Raw genomic sequence first — 23,381 nt, forward strand, 5'->3', positions numbered from 1 at the left:
GGAGCAAATGAGGGTCCCGTAGGCTTCCTTGTTTCTACCTCCACCCAAGTGATGTAGTGCATTGATCTCCAGACGCTTATTACAGAAGTATGTTTTATCTATGCTTTTCTACATGAAAACAAGAGTAGTAAACAAACATTGCTGCATAAAAATCAGTGGAGTTTGTTTAATGGAGCTTCAATTAAGAAATGTGGTTCAAGATCTGCAAATTTGGACAGCTGGAGTGGGTCTGAGATGCAAAGGTTAAGCTAGATGTTCCCTGCTTACAGTAAGCAATAAGCCAGAGGAAGATGGAGTACCACTCACAAAGCAATGCTGCCACCATGTGACTGGATGAAAACAACTCCTGGTAATATGGTGCTGGTTGGAGGTCATAGAGGAGGCTGTTTCAAGCTTCTCTAAAGACCTCAATATCAGCTCAAGTGTTGGACTCATGTTAAACTCTGCGAGTTCAAGAACATTAATATTACTCAGTTGGCTTGTTTAAGCTTTATCCCAATTTCCATATGACCTAACTGGTGGTTTATGTTCACTGCAGTGTCCCCACAGCAATTACAACACATGTCAGCAGTTTTCACAGCAGTTCATTACTGTCAAAAACTCCACATGGCGCCACCTCTGATTTATTTTTGAGTTGCATTTATTTTATTCCCCAAATCTTTTGCAAATGACACGCAAATCAGACATTTCATCCCAGGCAAACTTTCCATCATAATTACTTTTGCCGAGCTCGGTCAGATATTAGCACCGAAACGTTTGATTAATTACTTTGTCAGTGAGGAAGTTAAGTGGCTAAGAATTGTGTTATTAGATCTGCTCTGTCTTAAAAGCCTCTTTTAATTGGAAGTCAATGATCATTTGAATAATAGGGGCAGCGGGAAAGTCCATGCATATGATTCCAAAGCGCTGGTTCAGGTCCGTCTTGGCCCTCAGGTACTTGTACAGCTGTGGGTTGATGAGCTGTGCGACGGCCCTGGGGTGCGCGAACACTCCGGCTCCACTGCTGTAGGTGAGAAAAATCTGGGCTTTGTTTCCTGAAGGTGCAGCCTCCAAGTGGTTGTAGACACTCTGCCATTTCTCCTGCACATGTGCCAGTGTGGGCACCTGGAGGGAACACCAAGTGTAATTTAAAATAGTGCAGAAACCAAGTTGGATCACGTGGAACATAGGCATGGTAATGAATATAAAACACTACTGACATCACAGGTAGTTTGAGTATAAAAATGAAGGCAGACCTTCCAGTCATCAGCTATGTCCATTGAATCATAACGCATCCCCAGATCTGGCCCATTGAAGTTCTGCAGGATGATGATCTTCCCTCGAGCCTCACTCATGGTTGGCACGAGTCGGCTGTGCCACAGCAGGTCCCAGTGAGAGTAGCGATTGATGTAGTCTACCACAGCACCATAGATGTCACCCGTCTCACTGAACTCCTCCTTTAGACGCATTAGCACTGTCTCAGTTGGATACTCCTGCAGGAAGTCAGTCACTCCCTCCAGGACGTCACCAAAGTGCGCTCGCTGGTAGGACACCCCGTGATGAATGGTGAGGTTTCCGTTGACATGACGCACACGGATGTCTAGGAAGCGAACACCAGCACGGAGCTGGGACGCCAGGCTCCAGGTCTGGCACTCTGCATACACACCACCATATAGGGCCATGGTGTTGTGTGTCCCAGGCATGGTGATCTCTGACAGCAGCCGATCATCAGGGATGCTGGCCATCCAGGCCGGGTTGAGGAACTCTGGGTTGGGTGTGTCATCATAGTCAGGCCTCTGGATTGCACCGTTACTCAAACTAATGACTCTAAAACACAGACAGATAAAATAACTTAAATTTACTGTACAGCACTTTTCCTCAAACACACTCACACTGCTGGTTTGGCTGTGTTATATTGTGTGTTTAACCCTTTCATATTTTCCTTACACACATACACTGCTGCCAGTACATTTATCCATAATTGTGATTGGTCTAATGTGCCACCCCTTCATGATTGGCATTGGACCTCCCCACCACAGCATGGGCTTCTTTGCTCTCCACACACATTGACCATGTATACAGAAATATATTTCTTATTGTATTTCATAGATTGTTGTTTAAGCTTAAAGCCTGTGATTTTTCACACTTTTTTTCTTTTGATTTATTGTGTGTGCTTGATGTTCTGAACTGTTGGTGCAATAAGAAATAAAAGTTGCACTGAACTGGACTCAAACCTAAAATGGAAATATATTAGCACTTGGAATATTTGTTGTGGGTAAGTAGCCCCTCTTTGACTTACTCACCCCAGCAGGACCATCAGCTCGATTAACAACTTGTGCATTTTCACTGAATCTTGTCTCATATTGTTCCTCATTTCTGATTTTCCAGTCCTGGAAACAGATAAATATTTAAGAGCATGACAAATACCAAGATCCAGTTTAATGTAATGATAGAAATGAAGAAGAAAAAAAAAGAAAAGAGGTGCAACAAAAACTTAAAGAAAAATCTTACAAAATCTTGCATGTAAACAATGACGTGTTTGGAGCAGTCATCCAAATATACATGCTGACTTATTAAAAATGTGCTCATTAAAATAAGGCAAGCTCACTGAAAAATCCATTTATTTAAAATATTGTCTGTAATAAACTCCTCATTACAAGTGCCGACCTAAATCCATTGTCTGAAGGACAAGGGTTTTTTTATGGTCAATTATGTATTGTTGGATGACAAACATGTAAAAACAAACAAACAGAGAAAACAGAAGCTGAAGTGCTGTTCCCATCATGAAAACACGCCAATCTAAAAAGCAGTAAAACTGTAACAGTGGAACAGTAGCAACTGATTCTGAACCAGCTCGAGGTCGACCTCTGCTGAACCCCGTGGCCCATTTCAATGGCAGGCTTAAACCTTTCTAATCCCAAAGCTGAACCAAACATCCACAGCTGCTGTGTCAAACCTGCTGATGTGCCGTGCTGTTTGCTTCTGTTCTTACCTGAAACGAGCTGGGGGGCCGTCCTCGGTCCACTCCAGAAACGTCCTGGGAGTGTCGAACAGGGAGAGCGGGGAGTTGAGGTGTCAGAGGCAAAATTTGGTGATCTGGGAGATTACTGTGGGAACTAATACAGAGGAGGAGTTGAGGGGTGGGAGTGCAGCACTGTGCATGTGTGAGGGCGGGTGGGAGCGTCAGTGCGAGGGGTAGCTGTCCCTGAATATACATAATGAAAATAATGCCAAAGAAGTGGATGAAAAATCCACTTTTACATGTGTTTTTATATATTTTAAAACTTTAATTTTTGTCTGAATTATGTTTTAAAATAGAGAATAAAAACACAGAAATGATCATGTTTCTTTGGTACAAGTCAGTTGTATGCAGTCATGTTACAGCTGAGTGATTTCTCACAGCGTTTATAAGTCTTCATAGGTTAATATAAGCCCAGTGTTAATATAGGAATGAAAATTTCAGGAGAACTTAAATGGATTGAATGGAAAATGCTAACAAGGAAAGATCTACACAAACTGTGCATCGAAGGCTGTGAGGTGGGCTTTAATTCAGTTATAGGAGGGAAGCCTAATAATGGTCACTTCCAGTTCTTATTAAGAAGAGAAGGCACATCATACCTTCAGGAAAAATGCAAGATTTTAATTGTCAAACTTTACAGGAGACCTGTTATGCAACGTCCTTATGTCAAATATATGCTGTTACAGTGGCAGATGCTAATGCCAGACATGGTCAAAATAATGACCACTGTGAGCCAAAAGACTGCTACAAACACTCCGGTTCAACATTTTATTCTTTATTTAATAATCATGGTTCTGCATGATGTCACTTAGGGGGATAACCCTAATAAGGACATCACATGCACACATTTTTGGCTGTCAGGCTATAGGAGCTGTCCAAACCTTCTGTTTAAAAGAAACAGCCAATAGAAAGAAAGTAGGCTTAAAGAGGGAGGAGCCCAAACATTTTTTGGTTTCATGCAGTGGATGGACTTAAGGGCCACATTAACACTATATAGTGTTGAAAGTTAGGCTATTAGGTTCTCTTTAGACACAACACATGATTTTTTTTTACTCAAATATATTTTTAACTCAATCTAAGATGTATCTGGTAGTGTGTAAACATGTGGAAAAATCTGCAGATGTTTGCTCAGTTTGTCTCATATCACAGTCAAACATTGCACAACAGCCTTGTCCTTGTCTTGTTTAATCATGTTTGCTTAGCTGTCTCTACATGTCACCAATCCAGAGCATGTAGAACAGAAATTCCTGCAGTTTTGAATAAATATTTGACGCCAGGTGAATTTGAGCGAAACATAACAAATTGCTTTTGAAGTCTGTCCAGTTGTAAAGATTAAAGAATCCACAATCTCTCAAATAGCTGACATGTGCTTTTTGGAAACTAGTTTTTACTGGAAATAACATTATTCATAGACAACCTTACTCAGAATTGCCGTATTTACTCACTGACAAATTTAGTCTTGGTTAATAAGTGATGGATGATACCTTAAAATTGAGAAAAAAAAATCTGTAATATAAAGGAACAAGAAGTATCTTAAATGTCTCTTAATTTAAGCAGAACTTCCCCCTGTAACTTTTACACCATATTTAAATGATGAATTAATGTCTATGCTGCTTTTTACTCAAATGGTCAGTGGAGGTGAAGCGTTTAATGTTCAGTGTTTATAAGATTTTATCACTGTCAGTGTTGTGTGCTGTTTTTATGAGTATGTACATAATCCTTGGCTGTCCTGATAGTTTCCTTGTGAAAACAAGCAGAAAATATCAAATGGAGCCAAAAACTGCAGTTGGTGTAATGGCCACTCAATGGCTCCAAATGCAAGTCAATGGTCAGTGCCATTCATGTCAGCTGTTCATGTTTATGGACAAATACAAAAAGTGGTTTGGGTCTATAGCTAGTATGCTTGTTTATAACTTTCAGTATATTATTTGCCCTTGCTGAAAATATCTGGCTTTGACCCTCCTGTTTTTATCAAACTTCAAGCTACTTTTCAAGTCTCTCTCTCTTTTTTTTTTGTCTCCTCCTGGAAAAAAATATCTACACCCCATTAAAGTCCTTCCTGTATAAACAAAGCAATTCTGGAAGTGTTCGAGTCTGAGTTTAAAACTCACCGCAGCACCAAAGCCACTCTTGTAAAGCTTTTAATATTATAATTATATATTTATAATTATAATTATAAATAATAATATTCTTTTAGCAACTGATTCTGGTGAATGTGTGCAAGTTGTGCTTTTGGACTTAACAGCTGCCTTTGACACAATGTACTGTGAAATCCTCATCTCCAGGCTGGAGCAGTGGGTGGGCATTACTGGCTCAGCTCTGTAATTGTTTAGGGACTAACTCTATGACAGAAGTTTGTGTCAGCATTGATGGTTTTACCTCTACCTCTGCTGTCCTCCCCTGGGGGGGGGGGGGGGGGGGGGGGGTACCACAAGGCTGCATTCTTGGGCTGCTCCTTTTCTCTTTGTACCTGCTGTCACCTGAAACACAATATTTCCTTACATTGTTATGCAGACAACTGTCAAGTTTATTTTCCACTTACGCACACTGGTGCATACTCTGTCCACTCTCTGCCTTATCAACATCAGGAGATGGTTGTGTCCTTTAGAGTCTAGAGAAGTTGCAGGTACTACTGGGTCTAAACTTTAGACACTCCCTGTATGGACTTTTCCTCTCTGGCCCCATATGAGAAATCCATTATCAGTAATTATTAAAATCCTTTTATTTGTCTTGAAGTCTTTTAATGGTTGTGCCCCATTTTATCTGTGTGAGCTGCTGCACCCATATATCCCACCTCATTGTCTCAGGTCAGCAGAACAGATGCTTTTGCTTGTTTCAAAGATGCAACTCAAACTCAGAAGGGACAGAGCTTTTGAAGTTGTGGCTCGAAAATTGTGGGTTCACTTGTTGGTTTGCAATCTGGTTTAAAAACACACTTTTATTCCCTGGCCTTTGACCCAGTGTGAGATGTTGACTGTGATCTTGCGTTACTTTGTATGTACTCCTAGTGTTACCTGATAAGATAGCAGTCCACCTGTGGCTCCAAAACAAGCTAAAAAGGCCAATTCCAGGTTTTGGACAGAAGTCTACATCCCAGTGGGTGACTTTATGTTGACTTCAAGGATGTTTGTTTTAATCATATATTATTATGGGGTTTTTTAGCCTTTAAAAAAAAAAAAGAAGCCCAGTCTATCTGTGATGGGACAGCTGATTATCTTCAGGGCAATAATTCATCCTTCATATGACCACCTGAGAGTGCCAATGTTATTTTCAAGGTTTAGGCATTCCTATGTAAACTTAAACATGAAATAAAGTACTTCATACAGAATGTGTGTAAGACATACGTTGTGACCGTGTGAATAAACTTGTGTTGTCTTAGGAAGGTTAACCAAAGACTTCAGGGTGTGTCCAGAGGAAGTTTCAGGTGAATGCGAACAGAGATAGAAAATCCTGAAAGTTTAATGTTAAAATTAAATAAATGGTAATATTGTCTCTGACTAACCATCAAGTAAAACTTTATACAGAACAAGACATCACAAAAGTCTTTCAATATAAAAAAGTAAAAATAAAAGACATGCTTGGACTTTTTTTTGCTCTTAAGCTCCTGACTGTTGTATCTGTTAGAGTTGATGCTTTTGAGATTGTCATTTGTGCTAAGATATATATAACCACTGCTTGTGTGTGCTGATAAAATGTTTGTTTTCTTAGGTTTTATGCTTCTATGATGGAAGAAGCAGCTTTGTTGCTATAATTTTCCCTTACACATTTAGAAACCACAAGGTTCTGTTCATCTGAGGTGCAGGACTGCTCACTTCTGCTTTTTACACATCTTAGTTCGTTGAAAGGTCGCATCCTGACTGGAGAGGTTGATCAGAAGTCATGCCTTGTTTGGTATGACGAGGGGCCCCACACACACACACACACACACACACACACACACACACACACACACACACAGTCACGGGGTGACTGTAGCTCAGGTGGTAGAGCAGGTCATCTACTGATTGGAAGGTTGGTGGTTCGATTCCTGGCTTCCCCTAGTCTGCATGCCAAATATCCTTGGGCAAGATACTAACCCCAAATTGCTCTCCGATGCATCCATCGGAGTATGAATGTGTGTGAATGTTAGCTATAAAGCACTTAGAGAGATGTGCTTGTGTGAATGGGTGAATGCACAAGTTGTGTAAAGCGCTTTGAGTGCTCAGATGAGTAGAAAAGCGCTATATAAGAACCAGTCCATTTACCATTTACAAAGTGGTTAATATTTAATGACAGCATGATGACCTCAGGAATCCTCTGGATACTTCAGACTTTGATCCAATGACTCTGGTTATCAGAATGGCTTCTCTTACATAATCTGTACATATCTGACACTATTTTGGTTGTGGTTGTGTCCTTTAGAGTCTAGAGAAGTTGCAGGTACTACTGGGTCTAAACTTTAGACACTCCCTGTATGGCCTTTGGCCCTCTGGCCCATATGAGAAATCCATTATCAGTCATTATTAAAATCCTTTTATTTGTCTTGAAGTCTTTTAATGGTTGTGCCCCATTTTATCTGTGTGAGCTGCTGCACCCATATATCCCACCTCATTGTCTCAGGTCAGCAGAACAGATGCTTTTGCTTGTTTCAAAGATGCAACTCAAACTCAGAAGGGACAGAGCTTTTGAAGTTGTGGCTCGAAAATTGTGGGTTCACTTGTTGGTTTGCAATCTGGTTTAAAAACACACTTTTATTCCCTGGCCTTTGACCCAGTGTGAGATGTTGACTGTGATCTTGCGTTACTTTGTATGTACTCCTAGTGTTACCTGATAAGATAGCAGTCCACCTGTGGCTCCAAAACAAGCTAAAAAGGCCAATTCCAGGTTTTGGACAGAAGTCTACATCCCAGTGGGTGACTTTATGTTGACTTCAAGGATGTTTCAAATATAGTCTAAGGTGGAAATGCTTGTTTTAATCATATATTATTATGGGGGTTTTTAGCCTTTAAAAAAAAAAAAGAAGCCCAGTCTATCTGTGATGGGACAGCTGATTATCTTCAGGGCAATAATTCATCCTTCATATGACCACCTGAGAGTGCCAATGTTATTTTCAAGGTTTAGGCATTCCTATGTAAACTTAAACATGAAATAAAGTACTTCATACAGAATGTGTGTAAGACATACGTTGTGACCGTGTGAATAAACTTGTGTTGTCTTAGGAAGGTTAACCAAAGACTTCAGGGTGTGTCCAGAGGAATTTTCTGGTGAATGCGAACAGATACAGAAAATCCTGAAAGTTTAATGTTAAAATTAAATAAATGGTAATATTGTCTCTGACTAACCATCAAATAAAACTTTATACAGAACAAGACATCACAAAAGTCTTTCAATATAAAAAAGTAAAAATAAAAGACATGCTTGGACTTTTTTTTGCTCTTAAGCTCCTGACTGTTGTATCTGTTAGAGTTGATGCTTTTGAGATTGTCATTTGTGCTAAGATATATATAACCACTGCTTGTGTGTGCTGATAAAATGTTTGTTTTCTTAGGTTTTATGCTTCTATGACGGAAGAAGCAGCTTTGTTGCTATAATTTTCCCTTACACATTTAGAAACCACAAGGTTCTGTTCATCTGAGGTGCAGGACTGCTCACTTCTGCTTTTTACACATCTTAGTTCGTTGAAAGGTCGCATCCTGACTGGAGAGGTTGATCAGAAGTCATGCCTTGTTTGGTATGACGAGGGGCCACACACACACACACAAAGTGGTTAATATTTAATGACAGCATGATGACCTCAGGAATCCTCTGGATACTTCAGACTTTGATCCAATGACTCTGGTTATCAGAATGGCTTCTCTTACATAATCTGTACATATCTGACACTATTTTTTTTAACATTATCTTCTTCATTATGAATGAAATCAGTTTTATCACGCTCTTAAATCTGCCAGGGCTGTTGCTGTCATTGGCTGTTTTTCCCAGCAGACATCGTACCAGGAAAATCAGGCTTTGCAAGGCAAGTTTTGAAACTGAACCTAGACCAGCCTCTTGTTTAAGGCAGACATTTTCCTTATTTGTTTATGTTGGTAAAACTCAAGATCCTTCTGTATGTATGTCACCTTGTTCCTAAAAGCGCACTCAGTCTGTGTAGACTTTTTAGGATAATTAGAGGGTCACTTTACCCAAGTTGTAAAAAATTATATTTTCTCTTCCCTTTGGGGTTGTATCTAAATTTCCAGTGTAAAAAGTCAACCAAATCAAAAATATGGAGAGACCTTTGTAAATAAGAGGGGAGGCGAAAGCTTAGACTCAATTCTGGTGGTCAAAAAGTAACACTTTGTTTCCATTTGACTTCCTCGTGAACACATGTAATTTTAAATAAACATAAAACTCTTAGGTTTAAATAACATTTCCTCTTGCTAAACTCTTAGTGCGCCAATATTTATTTATTTATTTTTATATTTTTGTGTCTCAATGCTAAAAAGAAAACATACCAAAAAAATAAAAGTGTGTACGTAAGTTTTATGTGACTAGTATGAAAAATATTCAAATGAAAGCTGCTGTCAGCAGGCAGTGATACTGTATCTTGAAATGTTCTTTTTCACTAGTAAACAAAGCCATTTCCAGAAACACAGGTTTTCTTTTGTTATTCGTCTCAACTCACATCCTGAAAAATGAATGAACGAATGAATGCAAAGACGATGAATAAATATTTCTTTCATGATGATACTGATACTAATACACATAAGCAGCAAAGACAATAGGGAGACATTTGTTTCTGCTCATTAGGCGCGATGATGCATTTCACTTCATTTCACTGATAATTTCTGTAGTATCTCGTCACCCAAACTGGTTGGGAAGGTGTGTGACCATATGATTAAAACAATGACAAAAGGCAACAAGGGCGACAAGGGCTGGTGTTCCAGTCTGTGGTTGGAGCTTCAGCCACAGTGTTTCTAGATGGACTCTCTCAGCCAATCAGCACAGAGCATGCATGACTCACTTCCTTGTATCTGCTCCCTTATTTGGCAGAAAGGGGTTGTCCTTATTTGACTATAGGGTGGAAAATGGTGGAAAGCAAAGCCAGACGGCTGCAGTAGACTGAGGAATACCAGCAGTTTTATCTTTGGTGAGTAAACATCTGCCTTCTGTGCTTCACAGTCTCTGATCTGAAGGGTGTTTAGAGTCTATTTGAAAGCAAGTCTGATAGGGGGGACTGATAGCAGCATGCCAGGGTGACTCATGTAGGAGAGGCAGAGAATCAGGAAATGAGAGAAACAAGCTTGGAAACAAACAGCAACACAATCCCGAGACTGGGTTTAGGTTAAAGCTGCCAAAAGAAATAGCTTCTGGGATTGAAAGTGCTCAGTAGATGATCTACTGAAGTTCACAACCTGGAGCCATGTCTTTGTTTCCAGTCTTTCTAGTGTTACTACAAATAGACACACCTACTGTTATCCCTGAGTTATTTTTCCAGCACGACAACATTGAGATTGATGATTAATGCTAGAAGTATGACAAAGATGCACTGCTATTAGATGTGGATGCATAGTTTCACAGATGAACATTTACACTGATGTGGTAAGTAATCATTCAGTAAAATGTCTCGATTTATGCTTCCTAAATGAAATAATTCGCTTATATCCTTCTTTATGTCATTAAGAATTGATCATCTTTGAGTCTTTAACATATTATTTTGCATAAAAATGTATTTTTTGTGCTTTACTGCAAACAAAATGCCGGTGATTGAAATTATAAAACCATGCTTGTTTAATTTTAGCTGAATACTTCTCTTTAAACTTAAACTATATGTTGTTACAAGTTTTCTAAGAATTAGTAACTTTTTTTGACATAAAATGACAAAAGTTTGTTGCTCACGTATCATAGACGCGATTATTTGTGGGTCTTTTTGTGCTCTGTCACATATGAAGTATCACTGAACTGGACTTTTACTTTGTTAACAACATTCTTCCTTGTGTTTTTACATGAAAAACTTAGAAAACACCAAAAGGTTTATCAGTAATGACACATGCCTTCCCTGTCACATGTTGCCCATAACATTAAGTGTAAGATGACACCTTTAAGTATTACTCTACACGATATGGTGCATAGGCAGCAGCTGGTGACGTGTGTATGCCAGCAGTTAGCCATGAGCTTGTTTTTAGTTGGCCTGTGAAAAGGGGGGAAAAGTTTGTGACTTAACACACCTGTTAGGTGCAAAACGTGGGCAGGTTTTCATTCCAGCGGGGGGTTTTTTGGAAGGGTATCTAATTGTAGTGGCAGCAAAATGATAAAATAGTTAACAAAACATGTCAAAAAGTGGATTCTGTTCATCTGGATGTAGCACTTAGATCTTCAGAAGTCACTTGGATGAGTGACGGGAGCAGCCATAAGAAAAAGAGGGATTTGCAACCCAGTTCAGAGTTAAAGCTGGTGTGGTCATGTGCTGTATCTAGCACAGTGTGGATGCAGTTTTGCTGGGCCAGTAAGTAGAGAGGGCTATCTACCAGTTGAAAGATCGGTGGTTCAATCTCTGACTCCTCTAGTCTGGATATCAAAGCAACCTTGGGGAGTATACTAAACCCTTAATTGCTCCAGATGTTTTCGATCCAGTGTGTGAATATTAGGTGAAAAGTTTTTTGGTGAATGAAGCTTTTAAGAAGAAAGCACTTTGAGTGCTCAAATAGAGCAGAAAGGTGCTGTATAAGAATTAGTCTGTTTAACCTTAAAATATTTTGTTCTGTCTCTCCAGATTCACTCTGTGTGCACTTTTAACGTGGCAGAAGAAAAACAGCAGTGATGGCTGATTCAGCACAAATCAAGAAGACCGCAGCCAAAGTGTTGTGCTGTGTGGAGAAGGTTTCCTCCTTCGCCTCCTCCATTGACCCCATCTTTGGTGTTGTCTCTTCCCTGGTTGGAGTGGCTCGCAAGGGCCTGATGGACGAAGAGGATCATCCTCTGGAGAAGGACTTTCAGGCGATCCACACCAAACTGCAGAGCATCTCTCAGAAGAACCAGGAATGCCTGAAGAAGATCCACATTGACGAGGTGAACGAAACCTACGGCAAGTACGAGGAGTACATCAAGCACCAGTACAATGCCTTCAACAACATGGTGGCACTGGTGAAGAAAGATCCAGGCAACGCCATACGCCACATGGAGATCTTTGAGAAGATTTATGAGAGGGACAAGTCTGACATGAGCCTGGATGTGTATTATCGTGGCGTGGTGGGTACACAAACGCTATTCGGAAAACCGCTGCTAAAAGTGTACTTTGAACACTGTGAAGGCGACCGAGAAATCATGGAGCGCCGCTGTTCACACATCACCCACCTCTTCCACATGGGCCTCATTGCCCTCATGGGCTACACAGCTGTAACAGAGGACGATGAAGATGAAGTGCGCGAGAAGTGGACTGGCAGGGTGCAGGACATCCAGGAGAAGATGCAGGAGGTGCTCAGCGAGTGCAAACCCCAAGCATCCTAAGCCCCACAAGGAGAGATGACATCCTTTGAGTCTGGTGGTACTAACAAGGGGACCAATCAGGACTCTCAGCTGTTGATTAAAAAAATTAATTATGCTATTATATAAAAATATATGTAAGACCAAAGCCATGTTTTCATTTGAGCACTTGAGCTGCACTGGATGGTTGTACTGCAGCATCTTACTTGTTGTCTTGACAATGTATACTGCTTTCAGAGTTACCACTATAATGTTCAGCTGCTTTGTGCTGCGCCTCAATAGATGCTGAAATTTTATACAATAAAATGTATGAATTATTATACAGTCAAGTTGTATATTTGTGAAATAAAGCTGCAGCAAAAAAATAAAGTCAATTCATGAGGGGCAAGTCTGGAACTTCTCTAATAACTCAGTCTGCTGAGTTGCTAGAAACCAAACCCTACTACACAGTTAATAAACTCACAAGAATTTTATTTATATCCATACTTCAGTTCCTTTTGAAAAGTGGCTCTCTGAAACAGAAACTGCTTTCATAATACCAGCAAAACAATTGACTTGACTTCATGAGAACTTGATGTCTATTTAATACATTCCTTTCTTTCACTGAGTTCAACAATGTAGTAATTATACTGGGTGTAAAGAAGCCTGTTATGTAGTCTGTTAGAGTACAGACTACATAATTCATGAATTATGATTATGCTTTAAGCATAAATAGCACTGGGGTGAATCTACTGTGCAGCTCACTTGGTTGAGCAGGTGACCCATATGCAAAACCCATATGTAGAGGTATGGGTTCAAGGTTGCCCCAAAACCACCCCCAGTGTGTTATTCCCCCACACTCTTTCCCAGAGTTCCTGTCAGCTTTCGATTTTCCTATATGGAAATTTGAGTCTGCCTGTAAAAAAATCAAAACAAAACAAAACACATAGTTTCAGATTTCCTCAAAATTTCAGCTTAATAACACAAACCTCTAAAAAATGAACTTGAAATTTCAAGTCGAAGTGATTTGGGAGGTCGCTTTTGACAGTGAGAGTTTTACCAGTTCTTCAAATATATATACAAAAAATGTTCCCTTTTTATCAGTCAGGGTTGAAGACTAGTGTGAGAAAGTGTGGGAACTAATGTGAGGAATATCATTGATCGGGATATATTCAACACACATTTAAGTTAAATTTGCTAATTCATTAAGGCTAATGAAAGACATCACTAGCTTAAGTTATACAACTGATCCAATTAAAGCAATAAATAGCTTTGAATATACATACGTTTATTTGCTTTATACACCCCTCTAGCGGAGAAACACCTAAACTATCTATCTATCTATCTATCTATCTATCTATCTATCTATCTATCTATCTATCTATCTATCTATATTAGCTCTTGGCTATAATATTCAATTCAAATTTTATTTTTTATTATCCTAAAAATTGCATATAGCCTTCATAGCAAGCAAAACACGTACTACTACTTGTAAAACTTCTGAATTATTATTATGTTATTATGTCAAAATTTCGGCTATCTCAACATTTCAAAGCCTGTAAGTCAAAATTTGAGCTAATGACCTGAAATTTTGACTTATGGATGACAATTCAAAAAAAATATTTAAACAAGCTTCCATAGCTTTTTTCGGGGGAGGCGGTCTTTTAAGAGGACAATAAATCACATTGAAATTCTGAAAAACTCAGAAAAAATTAGAGATAGATTTGATTTTTTTTCTTAATATATCCATAAATAAGTCTTTAAATACGAGCACAGCAGACTCTACCTGACGCTCATGCTTTGTTATTGAGTGTACGTGGTCCCCCTCACCAGCAGAGTCCTCTGTCGTCCTGCCGCAGCTGCTGCACTCAAACGTAACGTGATTCCTCTGTTTGTCTCTGCAGCCCTGCCCCGTCTTAAAAAGGCCTGCAACTACCTCAACCCAAAAATAACTCCTCCTGGAAGCGGTGCTGGGGCAACCTCCCGGCTTCAGACCGCTAATTTAACCCAATTAAGACGAGCGGAGAGCCGAGGAAAGCTCCGTTTGGTGGTTTTGAAAGAAAGTCACGTCGCTTTCGGTAAGTTTCAGCTGCTCGGCGAGCGGAAAAAAACATTGATGAAGATGAGTGTAGCATCCCGGCTACTGCTGCTGACTCCGCTCTAAAAGTTCTGTCGTTTAACGTGGACAAGGAAATGTATGAAAACTGGTTGAATACGACAGTGTATACCGTGTGTGTGTGTGTAAAATACAACATGTAAAGGTGTTCGTGTAATAACAGTTTAAAGACAGCCGAGCCGGGTTTCCGGGGCGTGACCTGTCTTTGAACTCAACAAGTTTGTGTCTGAGATGACTCTTACTAGTTTTACTGTGTGTTAAATTATATTTTACTTATTTATATGCAGCTCAAAAGTGACTACAAATAAGATACAATAAATAAAATGGTGTAAATACACTACAAAATTAAAAATAGTAGGTATACAATATGAAATAATAAAAGAATATATATGTAGAGGTATATTTTAAAGCAATTTGAGAATATTTGAGCTTGTTACATGGTGTGTTATCCTGCACCGTAGTCGTAAAGAGATGGACATGGTCAACAAAAATACTCAGGTTTGCTGTGCAGTGTAAATGAGGCTCTGATGGTACTAAAGAGGCCAAAGTATGCCAGTAAAATATCTCCCACACTGTTACACCACCAGCGGCAGGCTGAACTGTGGATTATTCTGACGCTACCATTTGATCTAGCAGCAGAAATGCTTTTCCATTCTTCTGTTGTCCAATTTTGGTGAGTCCCTGTGAATTGAAGTCTAAATTTTCTGTTCTTAGCTGACAGCTGTGGTACCTGGTGTGGACTTCTGCGTCAGGGTGCTCTTCTGCATACCTTTTACCTATTTGAGTTGTTGTTGCCTTGCTATGGCATCAGCAGGGCATTGTCACCTTAGAGAACTGCCTGTCACTGGATATTTTCTCTTTTTCTGATTTGTGTGCAAATTTGGCAGCAGGTCTCATCTTACACTTCGTGTGTTTACGAGGTATTCATTAAATTGTGTGATTGGTTTGGGGGAGGGGGGTACTACCTCAGTGTGGTAAACGTGGTCTTTGTGAATATTTTATGTTGTACAAGACAAAAGGCATCAAGGAGGACGGGGTTAAAAGGTTCTCTATGGTGCACCGCTATGCTTCACAACTCCACAGCTGTTGAGTCAAACTTGAGAGTGACGTTTGCAGCAGTCCTTAACACACTTACTTTGGGTGCAGCATAAGTGCTACACCCGCAAGTGCTAGAAGACAGCCAGAGACGACGACGGAAACAGAAAATTTGTTCATATGCCTCAGCCCTTTCTCTGATACACAGTGAGCAAGTTAACAAATCAACAGTTCTGGACTTGATCCCAGGTTTGATTATGACATCAATAAGGTTACTAGAAGTGCTTTCTATCCCTTAAAAATATATCTGAGGTTAGAAAATCCTTATCTCAAACTGACTGAGAAATTGGTTCATGCATTCACATCAAGCAGGTTAGATTATTGTAACGCTCTATTCACTGGATTACCCAAGTCATCAGTAGGATGACTTAAGATCACAACATGGCACACAGTCCTTACAGGCACATGAAAGTTTGAGCATATTGCCTCAGTACTGAAGGAACTTAATTTGTTCCCAGTACAATTATAAAATTGCCTTTGAAAGCTTTATTAACTAATAAAAGTATTTTAATGGTTTGCCCTCACCACACCCGGTATATCTCTGACTTGCCCACTGTTTACTAGATGACTGAGAACCTTCAGACACACTCTTTACAACCCTATCTGACCTCTCAGGTCACCAGGTCCAGATCCAGGTCCAGATCCAGGTCCAGATCCCCAGAATTAGATCCAAGTGTGTTGAAGGTGCTTGCAGTTATTGTGGTCCAGTTCTTTGGAACAAGGTCACTGAGATCTGAGAACTGTGCATAAATTTAAAAACAGACTTGACCCTTTTTAATCCCTAAATAGGTGGTGATGGGGGTGGGTTGCTGTATTTTGCTGTTTTCACTGCCACAGGTTTTATGTTTTTGATCTTCTGTGTTAAGCGCATTTAGTTTGCATGTAACTGCAAACTCCCACATGGGTGTGTTCACTTTCTCTGTCCACGTGGTGACAGCATTAAACAACGTTGGACATTATAAAGATTATAAAATTGTGTGAATGGGTGATTGGTTTTGGCAGTGAGAGCTGTGGGGCTCCAGGTTGGTCACTTGCTTTGGTGTTGGAATCCAAAGTTTCTAAAGTGTAGGCGCTCTGTGATCAGTTAAACCTGTGTATAGACAGAGTGTCACTGCTCAAGCACTGAATTACTTTTCTTTGCAACCTTCACCTTTTTTGATATTTTTTTTCCCCCATGTTTTAGGCATGTCTCTCCACGGCATTTGGCCCCCATGTAGCATATTTTCTCAGGTCTGAGGAAAAGACGCCACGATGGGCAACGAGGACACCCTCGAGGATGTGTTTGTTGCTGTGCTTCGTCCGAAGAATCAAGTCAGCCTGAGCTCGAAAGAATACAGAGCCAAAGCCTATGAGGTAGGCAGACAATCAATTAACAAACTGTCCTCGACGTCTTACAGTGAGGTGGAAAAAACACTGTCCTGTAATGTATTGTTGGTTTGGGCATATCACTGCTGTATGCATGAATAATAAACACCCTTCAGTGAATTCAGACCCACTGGAGTTCCTAACTGAGCCTCTGTTTGCATGTTTTTCCTCTGGCGTCTGGGTAGATCCTTTTAAAAGAATTGCCTTTAGAGGGGAAGGAGAAGAAAAGAAAGAAAGTCCTTCTGGCAACAAAGCTCAAAGCAGGAGGAGACAAATCCAAATCCATATTGGATTATGTTGATGAAACGATCAAACCGCTCTCCAGTAACCAAAGCTGCGCTGGTGAGGCTGACGCATTTGTGCACAAGCTGATTTATTAAACTGTTTTTTGGGGGGAGAGTTAGGAACCACTGATCTAACCAGTGTTTTTGGTGTGCAGGAAAGCGTGTGGTGCACATGAAGAAATTTATTCTTGAAGGTGACAATGAAGGGAAAGAAGCCTCACTTTTTGTTGTACCAGTCAGTGTTAAAGGTAAGTAAACTATATCTCATCCTGAACTGATCTAGCTGATTTTATTTAACATTTAACAAAGTTTAAGCTGTGCATGCAGTAGATTAATGAGTCCTTCTATACAGACAACAGCAAGCCTGTCCACAGCCCCGGGAGCCCCAGCTTTTACTGCTTCCACGACATAATGCGGGTGTGCAGTGAGACCAGCACTCACTTCTGCTCCGTCACCTCCAAGATGCTCCTGGCTTTAGACAAGTAAGGAGAAGTCTGTAAATGTGCTCTTTAGCTCTGAGATTTTGTCAGAGGTAAACGCCCCTTCCCTTTGCTTCTTTCCCCTCCGCAGATGGTTAGCAGAGCAGCACACTGTGCCTCATGCCATCCCTGCTTTATTCAGACCAGCACCCGTGGAGCGGGTGAAGACCAACGTAAGCAATCCGGCTTACAGCAGTGAGGGCAAACTGAGTGATGAGGGTCTGCACATGGGCTACACTGCTCTGGAGATCAAGAGCAAGATGATGTCCCTGGAGAAGGCTGACATGTGCATCCTGAATCCACTCTACGGCTCAGATCTGCAGTACACCAACAGGGTAAGGCTTTATATATGCAAAGAAACGTAATTCTTCTGGTGGATTTGGAAACTTAAATCGCCCTCCTTTTGTTTTGTCTGCAGGTGGACAAAGTTATCATCAACCCATACTTTGGGCTCGGGGCACCAGACTATTCCAAGATCCAGATCCCCAAGAGGGAGAAATGGCAGCATGGACCCAACTGTGTGACAGAAGACAAGTGAGGGCTTGTTTTGGTTAACTGCTATCGACTTTGTCTAACTTTGTCTCTTTTTGGGGCGTACTGGACAGTCTCGATTAACAACGTGGATGCCTTGAACTGAAGTCATGTTTAGTCACTGTTCTCTTCAGCATAAATTCCTGCCTCCACAGGGATCACCAGTGGGTGGACGACTTTCCTCTCCACCGCAGCGCCCTGGAAGGAGACACTGAGCTGATCTCTAAGCTTCTGGACAGCGGTTTCTCAGTCAAGCAGCTGGACAACGATCACTGGGCTCCCATACACTATGCCTGCTGGTGAGTCTCCTGCTCATCTGACAGCTCAAGAAAGGCTTAAAAGTATCCAAAATTTCTTATTTTCCTGGTCTTTTTTTTCCATGACTTATGTTTAAGTTTGATATTCATGTGGTTCTATCCAGGCACGGTAAAGTTGAGGCAACCAAGCTGCTGCTGGAGAAGGGTAACTGTAATCCCAACCTGCTGAACGGCCAGCTCAGCTCCCCCCTGCACTTTGCAGCCCGAGGAGGCCACGCAGAGATCGTCCAACTGCTGCTGCAGCACCCTGAGATCGACCGGGTACAAATTTAACACTTAACTTCCTTTTTCTTTTTTTTTTTTCTTTTTTTTCCAAGAGCAGCATTGTGACACATTAGCACAGTTTTTATATATATATTTTTAATTATTACTTCAAGGAAATGCTGTTGCAGCTAAATGTAACTTTTTTTATTGGTTTGTAATAATAATAATAATTGCTGATTTGTCTTTTATTAGTATCCACATACCATCCAGATTGCAAATAAAGTGGTAAACATTAATCACTATGTCATGATACTGACTCCTCCACCAATAGCACATAGAAGACCAGCAGAAGAGATCACCGCTCCAAGTGTGCGAGGAGAACAAACAGAACGAGTGGGAGGAGACTGTGAAACTTCTGCAGCAAGCCAACAGCAAACCAGTGAGTCACACAGTTACACTATTTGTTATTCCTTTGTGTGGAGCAACAGCCTTTTCAGGATGTTATCGAGATAAAGTTTGCAATTATTTCTAAATACACTTCAGCATACTTAAGCCCATAAGTATAGACTTCCCAATGCATATATTTTTGCTGATTGATTTGCAGGCGTTGTTGTATTTTAATATAACATAATAGTTGTTAAACAAATATGGCATCCTAAAGGCATCACAGTACATAAAATGGTAATAACAAAATAATAAACGATAAAACATAATTGAGTTTGAGGAGAATATAAATGCTGCTTTGGATCCAAATGAGGTAGCTGTAGCTCAGGAGCACATCGTGCACCAATTGGAAGGTTGCTGGGTTGATCCCTGGTTGCTCCAGTCTGCGTGCCAAAGGATCCTTGGGCAAGATAATAACTAGGTTGATCTCTGATGCCACGTTCAAAGTCACCTTTATCACAATTCTTCCCTGTTTTAACTACAGCAGGTCATCTTGACCATGTCTACTTGTCTTAATGCAATGGGTTGTGTTGATAAGCAATTGGAAAGATGTACCTAATAAAGTGACTTGTGAATGTAATTCCCTGGCAGTTAAGTTTTTTTGATTGCCTGTTGGTGATATTCCTTCAAGAACAGTCAACGGTGTCAGACATTCCCGGGACTAATCCATGTTTCACTCTTATTTTGCATGTCATTATTGTCTTTTCCTTAAATAGAAATCAGCACTCCATAAAGAATTATGTTTCTGATATTGGGCAAAGGAGTGGCCTCGAGGGGTTGAGTCATGAAAGCTCTGGATTATAGCAGCAAAGCTTGTGGATTTTTGTAGCTGTGCTTTTCATGCTTTTTTTTATAATGAGCTAATCATTGTTTAGTTTGTTTGCTCGTGCCATGTTTAATTAACCTTATATGTTGTTGATAGTGAGTCTGGCATAGATACGTTCACTCATTTTGATATTTTTTTTCCTTGTTTGAAGAAAAGGGGTATGCAGTAAAACACATGCACATGTGCAGTTATAACAACACAGAACAGACATGACAGCTTCCTTCTGATATAACACTTTTTTTAAAGTGTTATAGTATGCTTTAAGTAAAGCGAAGCGTATTAAAATGTTTCCTGAACGTTCAACAATGTTGACAAGTTTTTTTGGTTTACATATATATGTATACAAATCTTTTAAAGAGGGGTTTATACTTTTATTTTTAAAAAGAAAGGGGAAGATTGTTAACTTGTTATTTTCTGTTATATCACGAGAGTACTGTTGCCCGCGGTGAGTTTTTGCTGGTGTGTACGGGGTGTAAGATGGCGTAAAGAATAAAGCGTTTGGAGTGAGACTACAACGTCGTGTCTTTTGACTTTAAGCTTAATATTAAGAAATCCACCATTTGTGCTGTTTGTGATCCACAGTACGAGAAGGTGCGCATCTACCGCATGGACGGCTCGTATCGCTCCGTAGAGCTCAAGCATGGCAACAACACAACTGTGCAGCAGATCATGGAGGGGATGCGTCTGTCTCAGGAGACCCAGCAATACTTCACCATCTGGATCTGCTCAGAGAACCTCCGTGAGTCCACTTGTTTCTTCTTTTCAAATGCATTTATTTATTTAATTTAGTAACATCAATGCAATAAAGACCAAAAGCTGTAGTTAGTGGTATAACTGCAAGATCCCAGAAAGATGTGTGTGTGTGTGTGTGTGTGTGTGTGTGTGTGGGTTTTGTGTGTTAGACCTGCAGCTGAAGCCGTACCACAAACCCCTGCAGCACCTCCGGATCTGGACTGAGATTGTGACAGATCTCACAGTGCTGGATCCTCAAAGGGAAACGCCACAGCTCTTCCTCCGCAGGGACGTCCGACTGCCCCTTGAAATTGAGAAAAAGGTAGGTCACTTTCACCACCTAAGCATCAGTGACAGCTCAACTCGAAATGTTTTGAGAGCTCTTCATCAGCTTCCTGCTGGTGGCTTTGTTTCAGGTGGAGGATCCCCTGGCCATCCTTATCCTGTTTGACGAGGCCCGGCACTGCCTTCTCAAGGGCTTCTTCCCTGCTCCAGACAACAAGCTGATCACACTGGCCAGCCTCCTCCTGCAAATCATCTATGGCAACTATGAGAGTAAGAAGCACAAGCAAGGGTTCCTCAAGTAAGAGACGAATCATATTTGTGTTTAAATCACTTTTAATATCTGCTCGAACAAAACTGATTTATTTGCATTCTGGTAAAATCTGTGCTTTATGTAAACAGTGAGGAAAACCTCAAATCAATCGTGCCGATATCCAAGGTGAAAAGCAAAGCATACCACTGGACCAACAGGATTCTTCATGAGTATAAAGTACACTTGTGTTTTTATTTTAATTACTTTTTATCTTATAAATACATTTCAGTGTTCCCTGAGATGACATCAGGTCCTGTCCCTCTCTCACCAACAGGCTCTGAGCACCAGCGAGGGGGTCAGTAAAGAGATGCACCACCTGCAGCGGCTCTTCTTGCAGAACTGCTGGGACATCCCGACCTACGGAGCAGCTTTCTTCACAGGCCAGGTCTACACAAAGGCCAGCGCAAGCAACCACAAAGTCATCCGTGTCTACGTGGGGGTGAACACAAAGGGACTGCATCTCATGAACATGGAAACTAAGGTAAAATGCCATCTTGCTGGGTTTTTAATTTTTGTTTTTTATGTTTTAAGCTCTAGTTTGTGAATGTAAAGCTACAAAGCTACTTATTCTTCAGCTTGGTGGAGCAAATGGATGGATGACTATGAGCATGGGCCCTCCCACACCAATTTGCCTGTTTTTAAAGCATATGCACTACGTACTCAATTGAAGCACAATAGCACAAGGCAGTTTGCATCTATAGAATGTATTTGAACTTGCATTCTTAGATTAGTTAGATTTTTACTTAAATATTCGCTCTGGGCTTACCGTAGGATAGATTAAACGATAATGCTGTATTTGTGTTATAGTTTTTAAGTTTTAGTTGAAGATGCTTGATGTGACATCTTCTTTTGCAGGTCCTTCTCATCAGTTTAGAGTATAGCACGTTTATATGGCAGCTTGGACATGCAGACCAGTATTTCCAGATACACAGTGGTGACAACAAAATGAACTTCATCGTGCACACAAAACAGGTAATAAAGCTTTTCTTGAAATCCAAATAATATTTATTGAAATATATATGGTTGTTAACCTTTAAGGTCTATTCTTTCCCTTCAGGCTGGCCTTATTGTGAAGCTCTTAATGAAACTGAGTGGGCAGATAACTCCAAATGAGAAAGGCATCACAGACAAATACGCCTATGGCTGAAAACTGTTGAAGAAACCACCTGCCAAAAAAATTCCCAGTTTGGGTTGTTTGTTCCGACCATCATCTGACTGCAGTAACTCTGGAAAGCCTCTCCACAAGAGCCTCATTTTGTACAACTGGCTTAGTGATATACTTCACATTCTCTATTTTAATGTTTCCTGGATTTTGATGGCATGTAAATATGTTTATTATTTAATAAAGTGATTGATTGTATGATCAGATGTGTTTTTCATATTTAGGCAGAAATGACAATGTTGTTTTTAGAGGAATTCATTCGATGGAGGCTGAAAATCACTCTCTCTTCTCTCTTCACTGGGTGAAAATGCCCTGTTGATGCCAGAAGTTGGAGAATAGTGGCTGGGCTGTTTTAGGTGAAAGGAAGGCATCAGTTACTCAAATAACAGCTCGCTGCAACCAAGATATGCAGAAGAGCGTCTCTGAATGCACACTACATCAAACATTAAAGCAGAAGACCATACTGGGCGGTCTTCTCTTGCCAGTTAAGAACAGGAAACCTACAGCTTGTGCATCATCACCAAACATTTCATGGTCTCACCTGGTGGTGTAAAGCTATGGAGGATATTTTCTTGGCACACATATATATATTTGCATATATTTTAAAATAATGTATATTAAAGAACTGAACTTATGAGGTTTTCAAGGCTACTGATGAAAATAAACCTCATTTAAAACATATTTGTAGCCCAGCTCCTGTACTAGTTGCACTCCATCAGAGGATTTTGAAGTGGTTATTAGTTACTTATTTAAGGTTTTGCAATTGATTTTATGCTTTTACTGAAAGGAAAATGTTGCTATTGTGCACGCTCA

General features: G+C 40.3%; 3 protein-coding genes across 6 annotated transcripts; 2 read left to right on the forward strand and 1 right to left on the reverse strand.

Annotated features, from left to right (window-relative positions):
• Positions 1-160: 160 nt before the first annotated feature.
• LOC146493155 (uncharacterized) lies at positions 161-3,105 on the reverse strand. Its single transcript, XM_085148178.1, has 4 exons — positions 2,972-3,105; positions 2,283-2,369; positions 1,236-1,806; positions 161-1,104 (listed from the first exon to the last, which is right to left on the reverse strand). Exons 2-4 carry the CDS (start codon positions 2,351-2,353, stop codon positions 808-810), a joined length of 939 nt encoding a protein of 312 aa, XP_085004304.1. The 5' UTR covers positions 2,354-2,369; positions 2,972-3,105; the 3' UTR covers positions 161-807.
• A 5,760-nt stretch (positions 3,106-8,865) lies between these two features.
• rpz2 (rapunzel 2) lies at positions 8,866-12,827 on the forward strand. 2 transcript variants are annotated; one of them, XM_085148148.1, is made up of 3 exons: positions 8,868-8,997; positions 10,014-10,106; positions 11,730-12,827. In XM_085148148.1, exon 3 carries the CDS (start codon positions 11,777-11,779, stop codon positions 12,461-12,463), a length of 687 nt encoding a protein of 228 aa, XP_085004274.1. In that variant the 5' UTR covers positions 8,868-8,997; positions 10,014-10,106; positions 11,730-11,776; the 3' UTR covers positions 12,464-12,827. The 2 variants fall into 2 exon arrangements, with proteins under 2 accessions (XP_085004275.1, XP_085004274.1); XM_085148149.1 differs by lacking the exon at positions 10,014-10,106 and having other exon boundaries at positions 8,866-8,993.
• A 1,471-nt stretch (positions 12,828-14,298) lies between these two features.
• On the forward strand, positions 14,299-22,766 carry krit1 (KRIT1 ankyrin repeat containing). 3 transcript variants are annotated; one of them, XM_085148144.1, is made up of 18 exons: positions 14,299-14,496; positions 16,245-16,351; positions 16,813-16,982; positions 17,180-17,336; positions 17,434-17,526; positions 17,631-17,760; positions 17,849-18,092; positions 18,176-18,291; positions 18,444-18,587; positions 18,710-18,866; positions 19,141-19,248; positions 20,662-20,818; positions 20,982-21,133; positions 21,228-21,394; positions 21,496-21,583; positions 21,681-21,887; positions 22,262-22,378; positions 22,464-22,766. In XM_085148144.1, the coding sequence occupies exons 3-18, from the start codon at positions 16,881-16,883 to the stop codon at positions 22,551-22,553; spliced, it is 2,229 nt and encodes a 742-aa protein (XP_085004270.1). In that variant the 5' UTR covers positions 14,299-14,496; positions 16,245-16,351; positions 16,813-16,880; the 3' UTR covers positions 22,554-22,766. The 3 variants fall into 3 exon arrangements, with proteins under 3 accessions (XP_085004270.1, XP_085004272.1, XP_085004269.1); XM_085148146.1 differs by having other exon boundaries at positions 16,245-16,313; XM_085148143.1 differs by lacking the exon at positions 16,245-16,351.
• The last annotated feature ends 615 nt before the right edge of the window (positions 22,767-23,381 follow it).

Source organism: Neolamprologus multifasciatus, chromosome 22 (assembly GCF_963576455.1).
Source record: "Neolamprologus multifasciatus chromosome 22, fNeoMul1.2, whole genome shotgun sequence".
Classification (NCBI taxonomy): Eukaryota; Metazoa; Chordata; class Actinopteri; order Cichliformes; family Cichlidae; genus Neolamprologus; species Neolamprologus multifasciatus.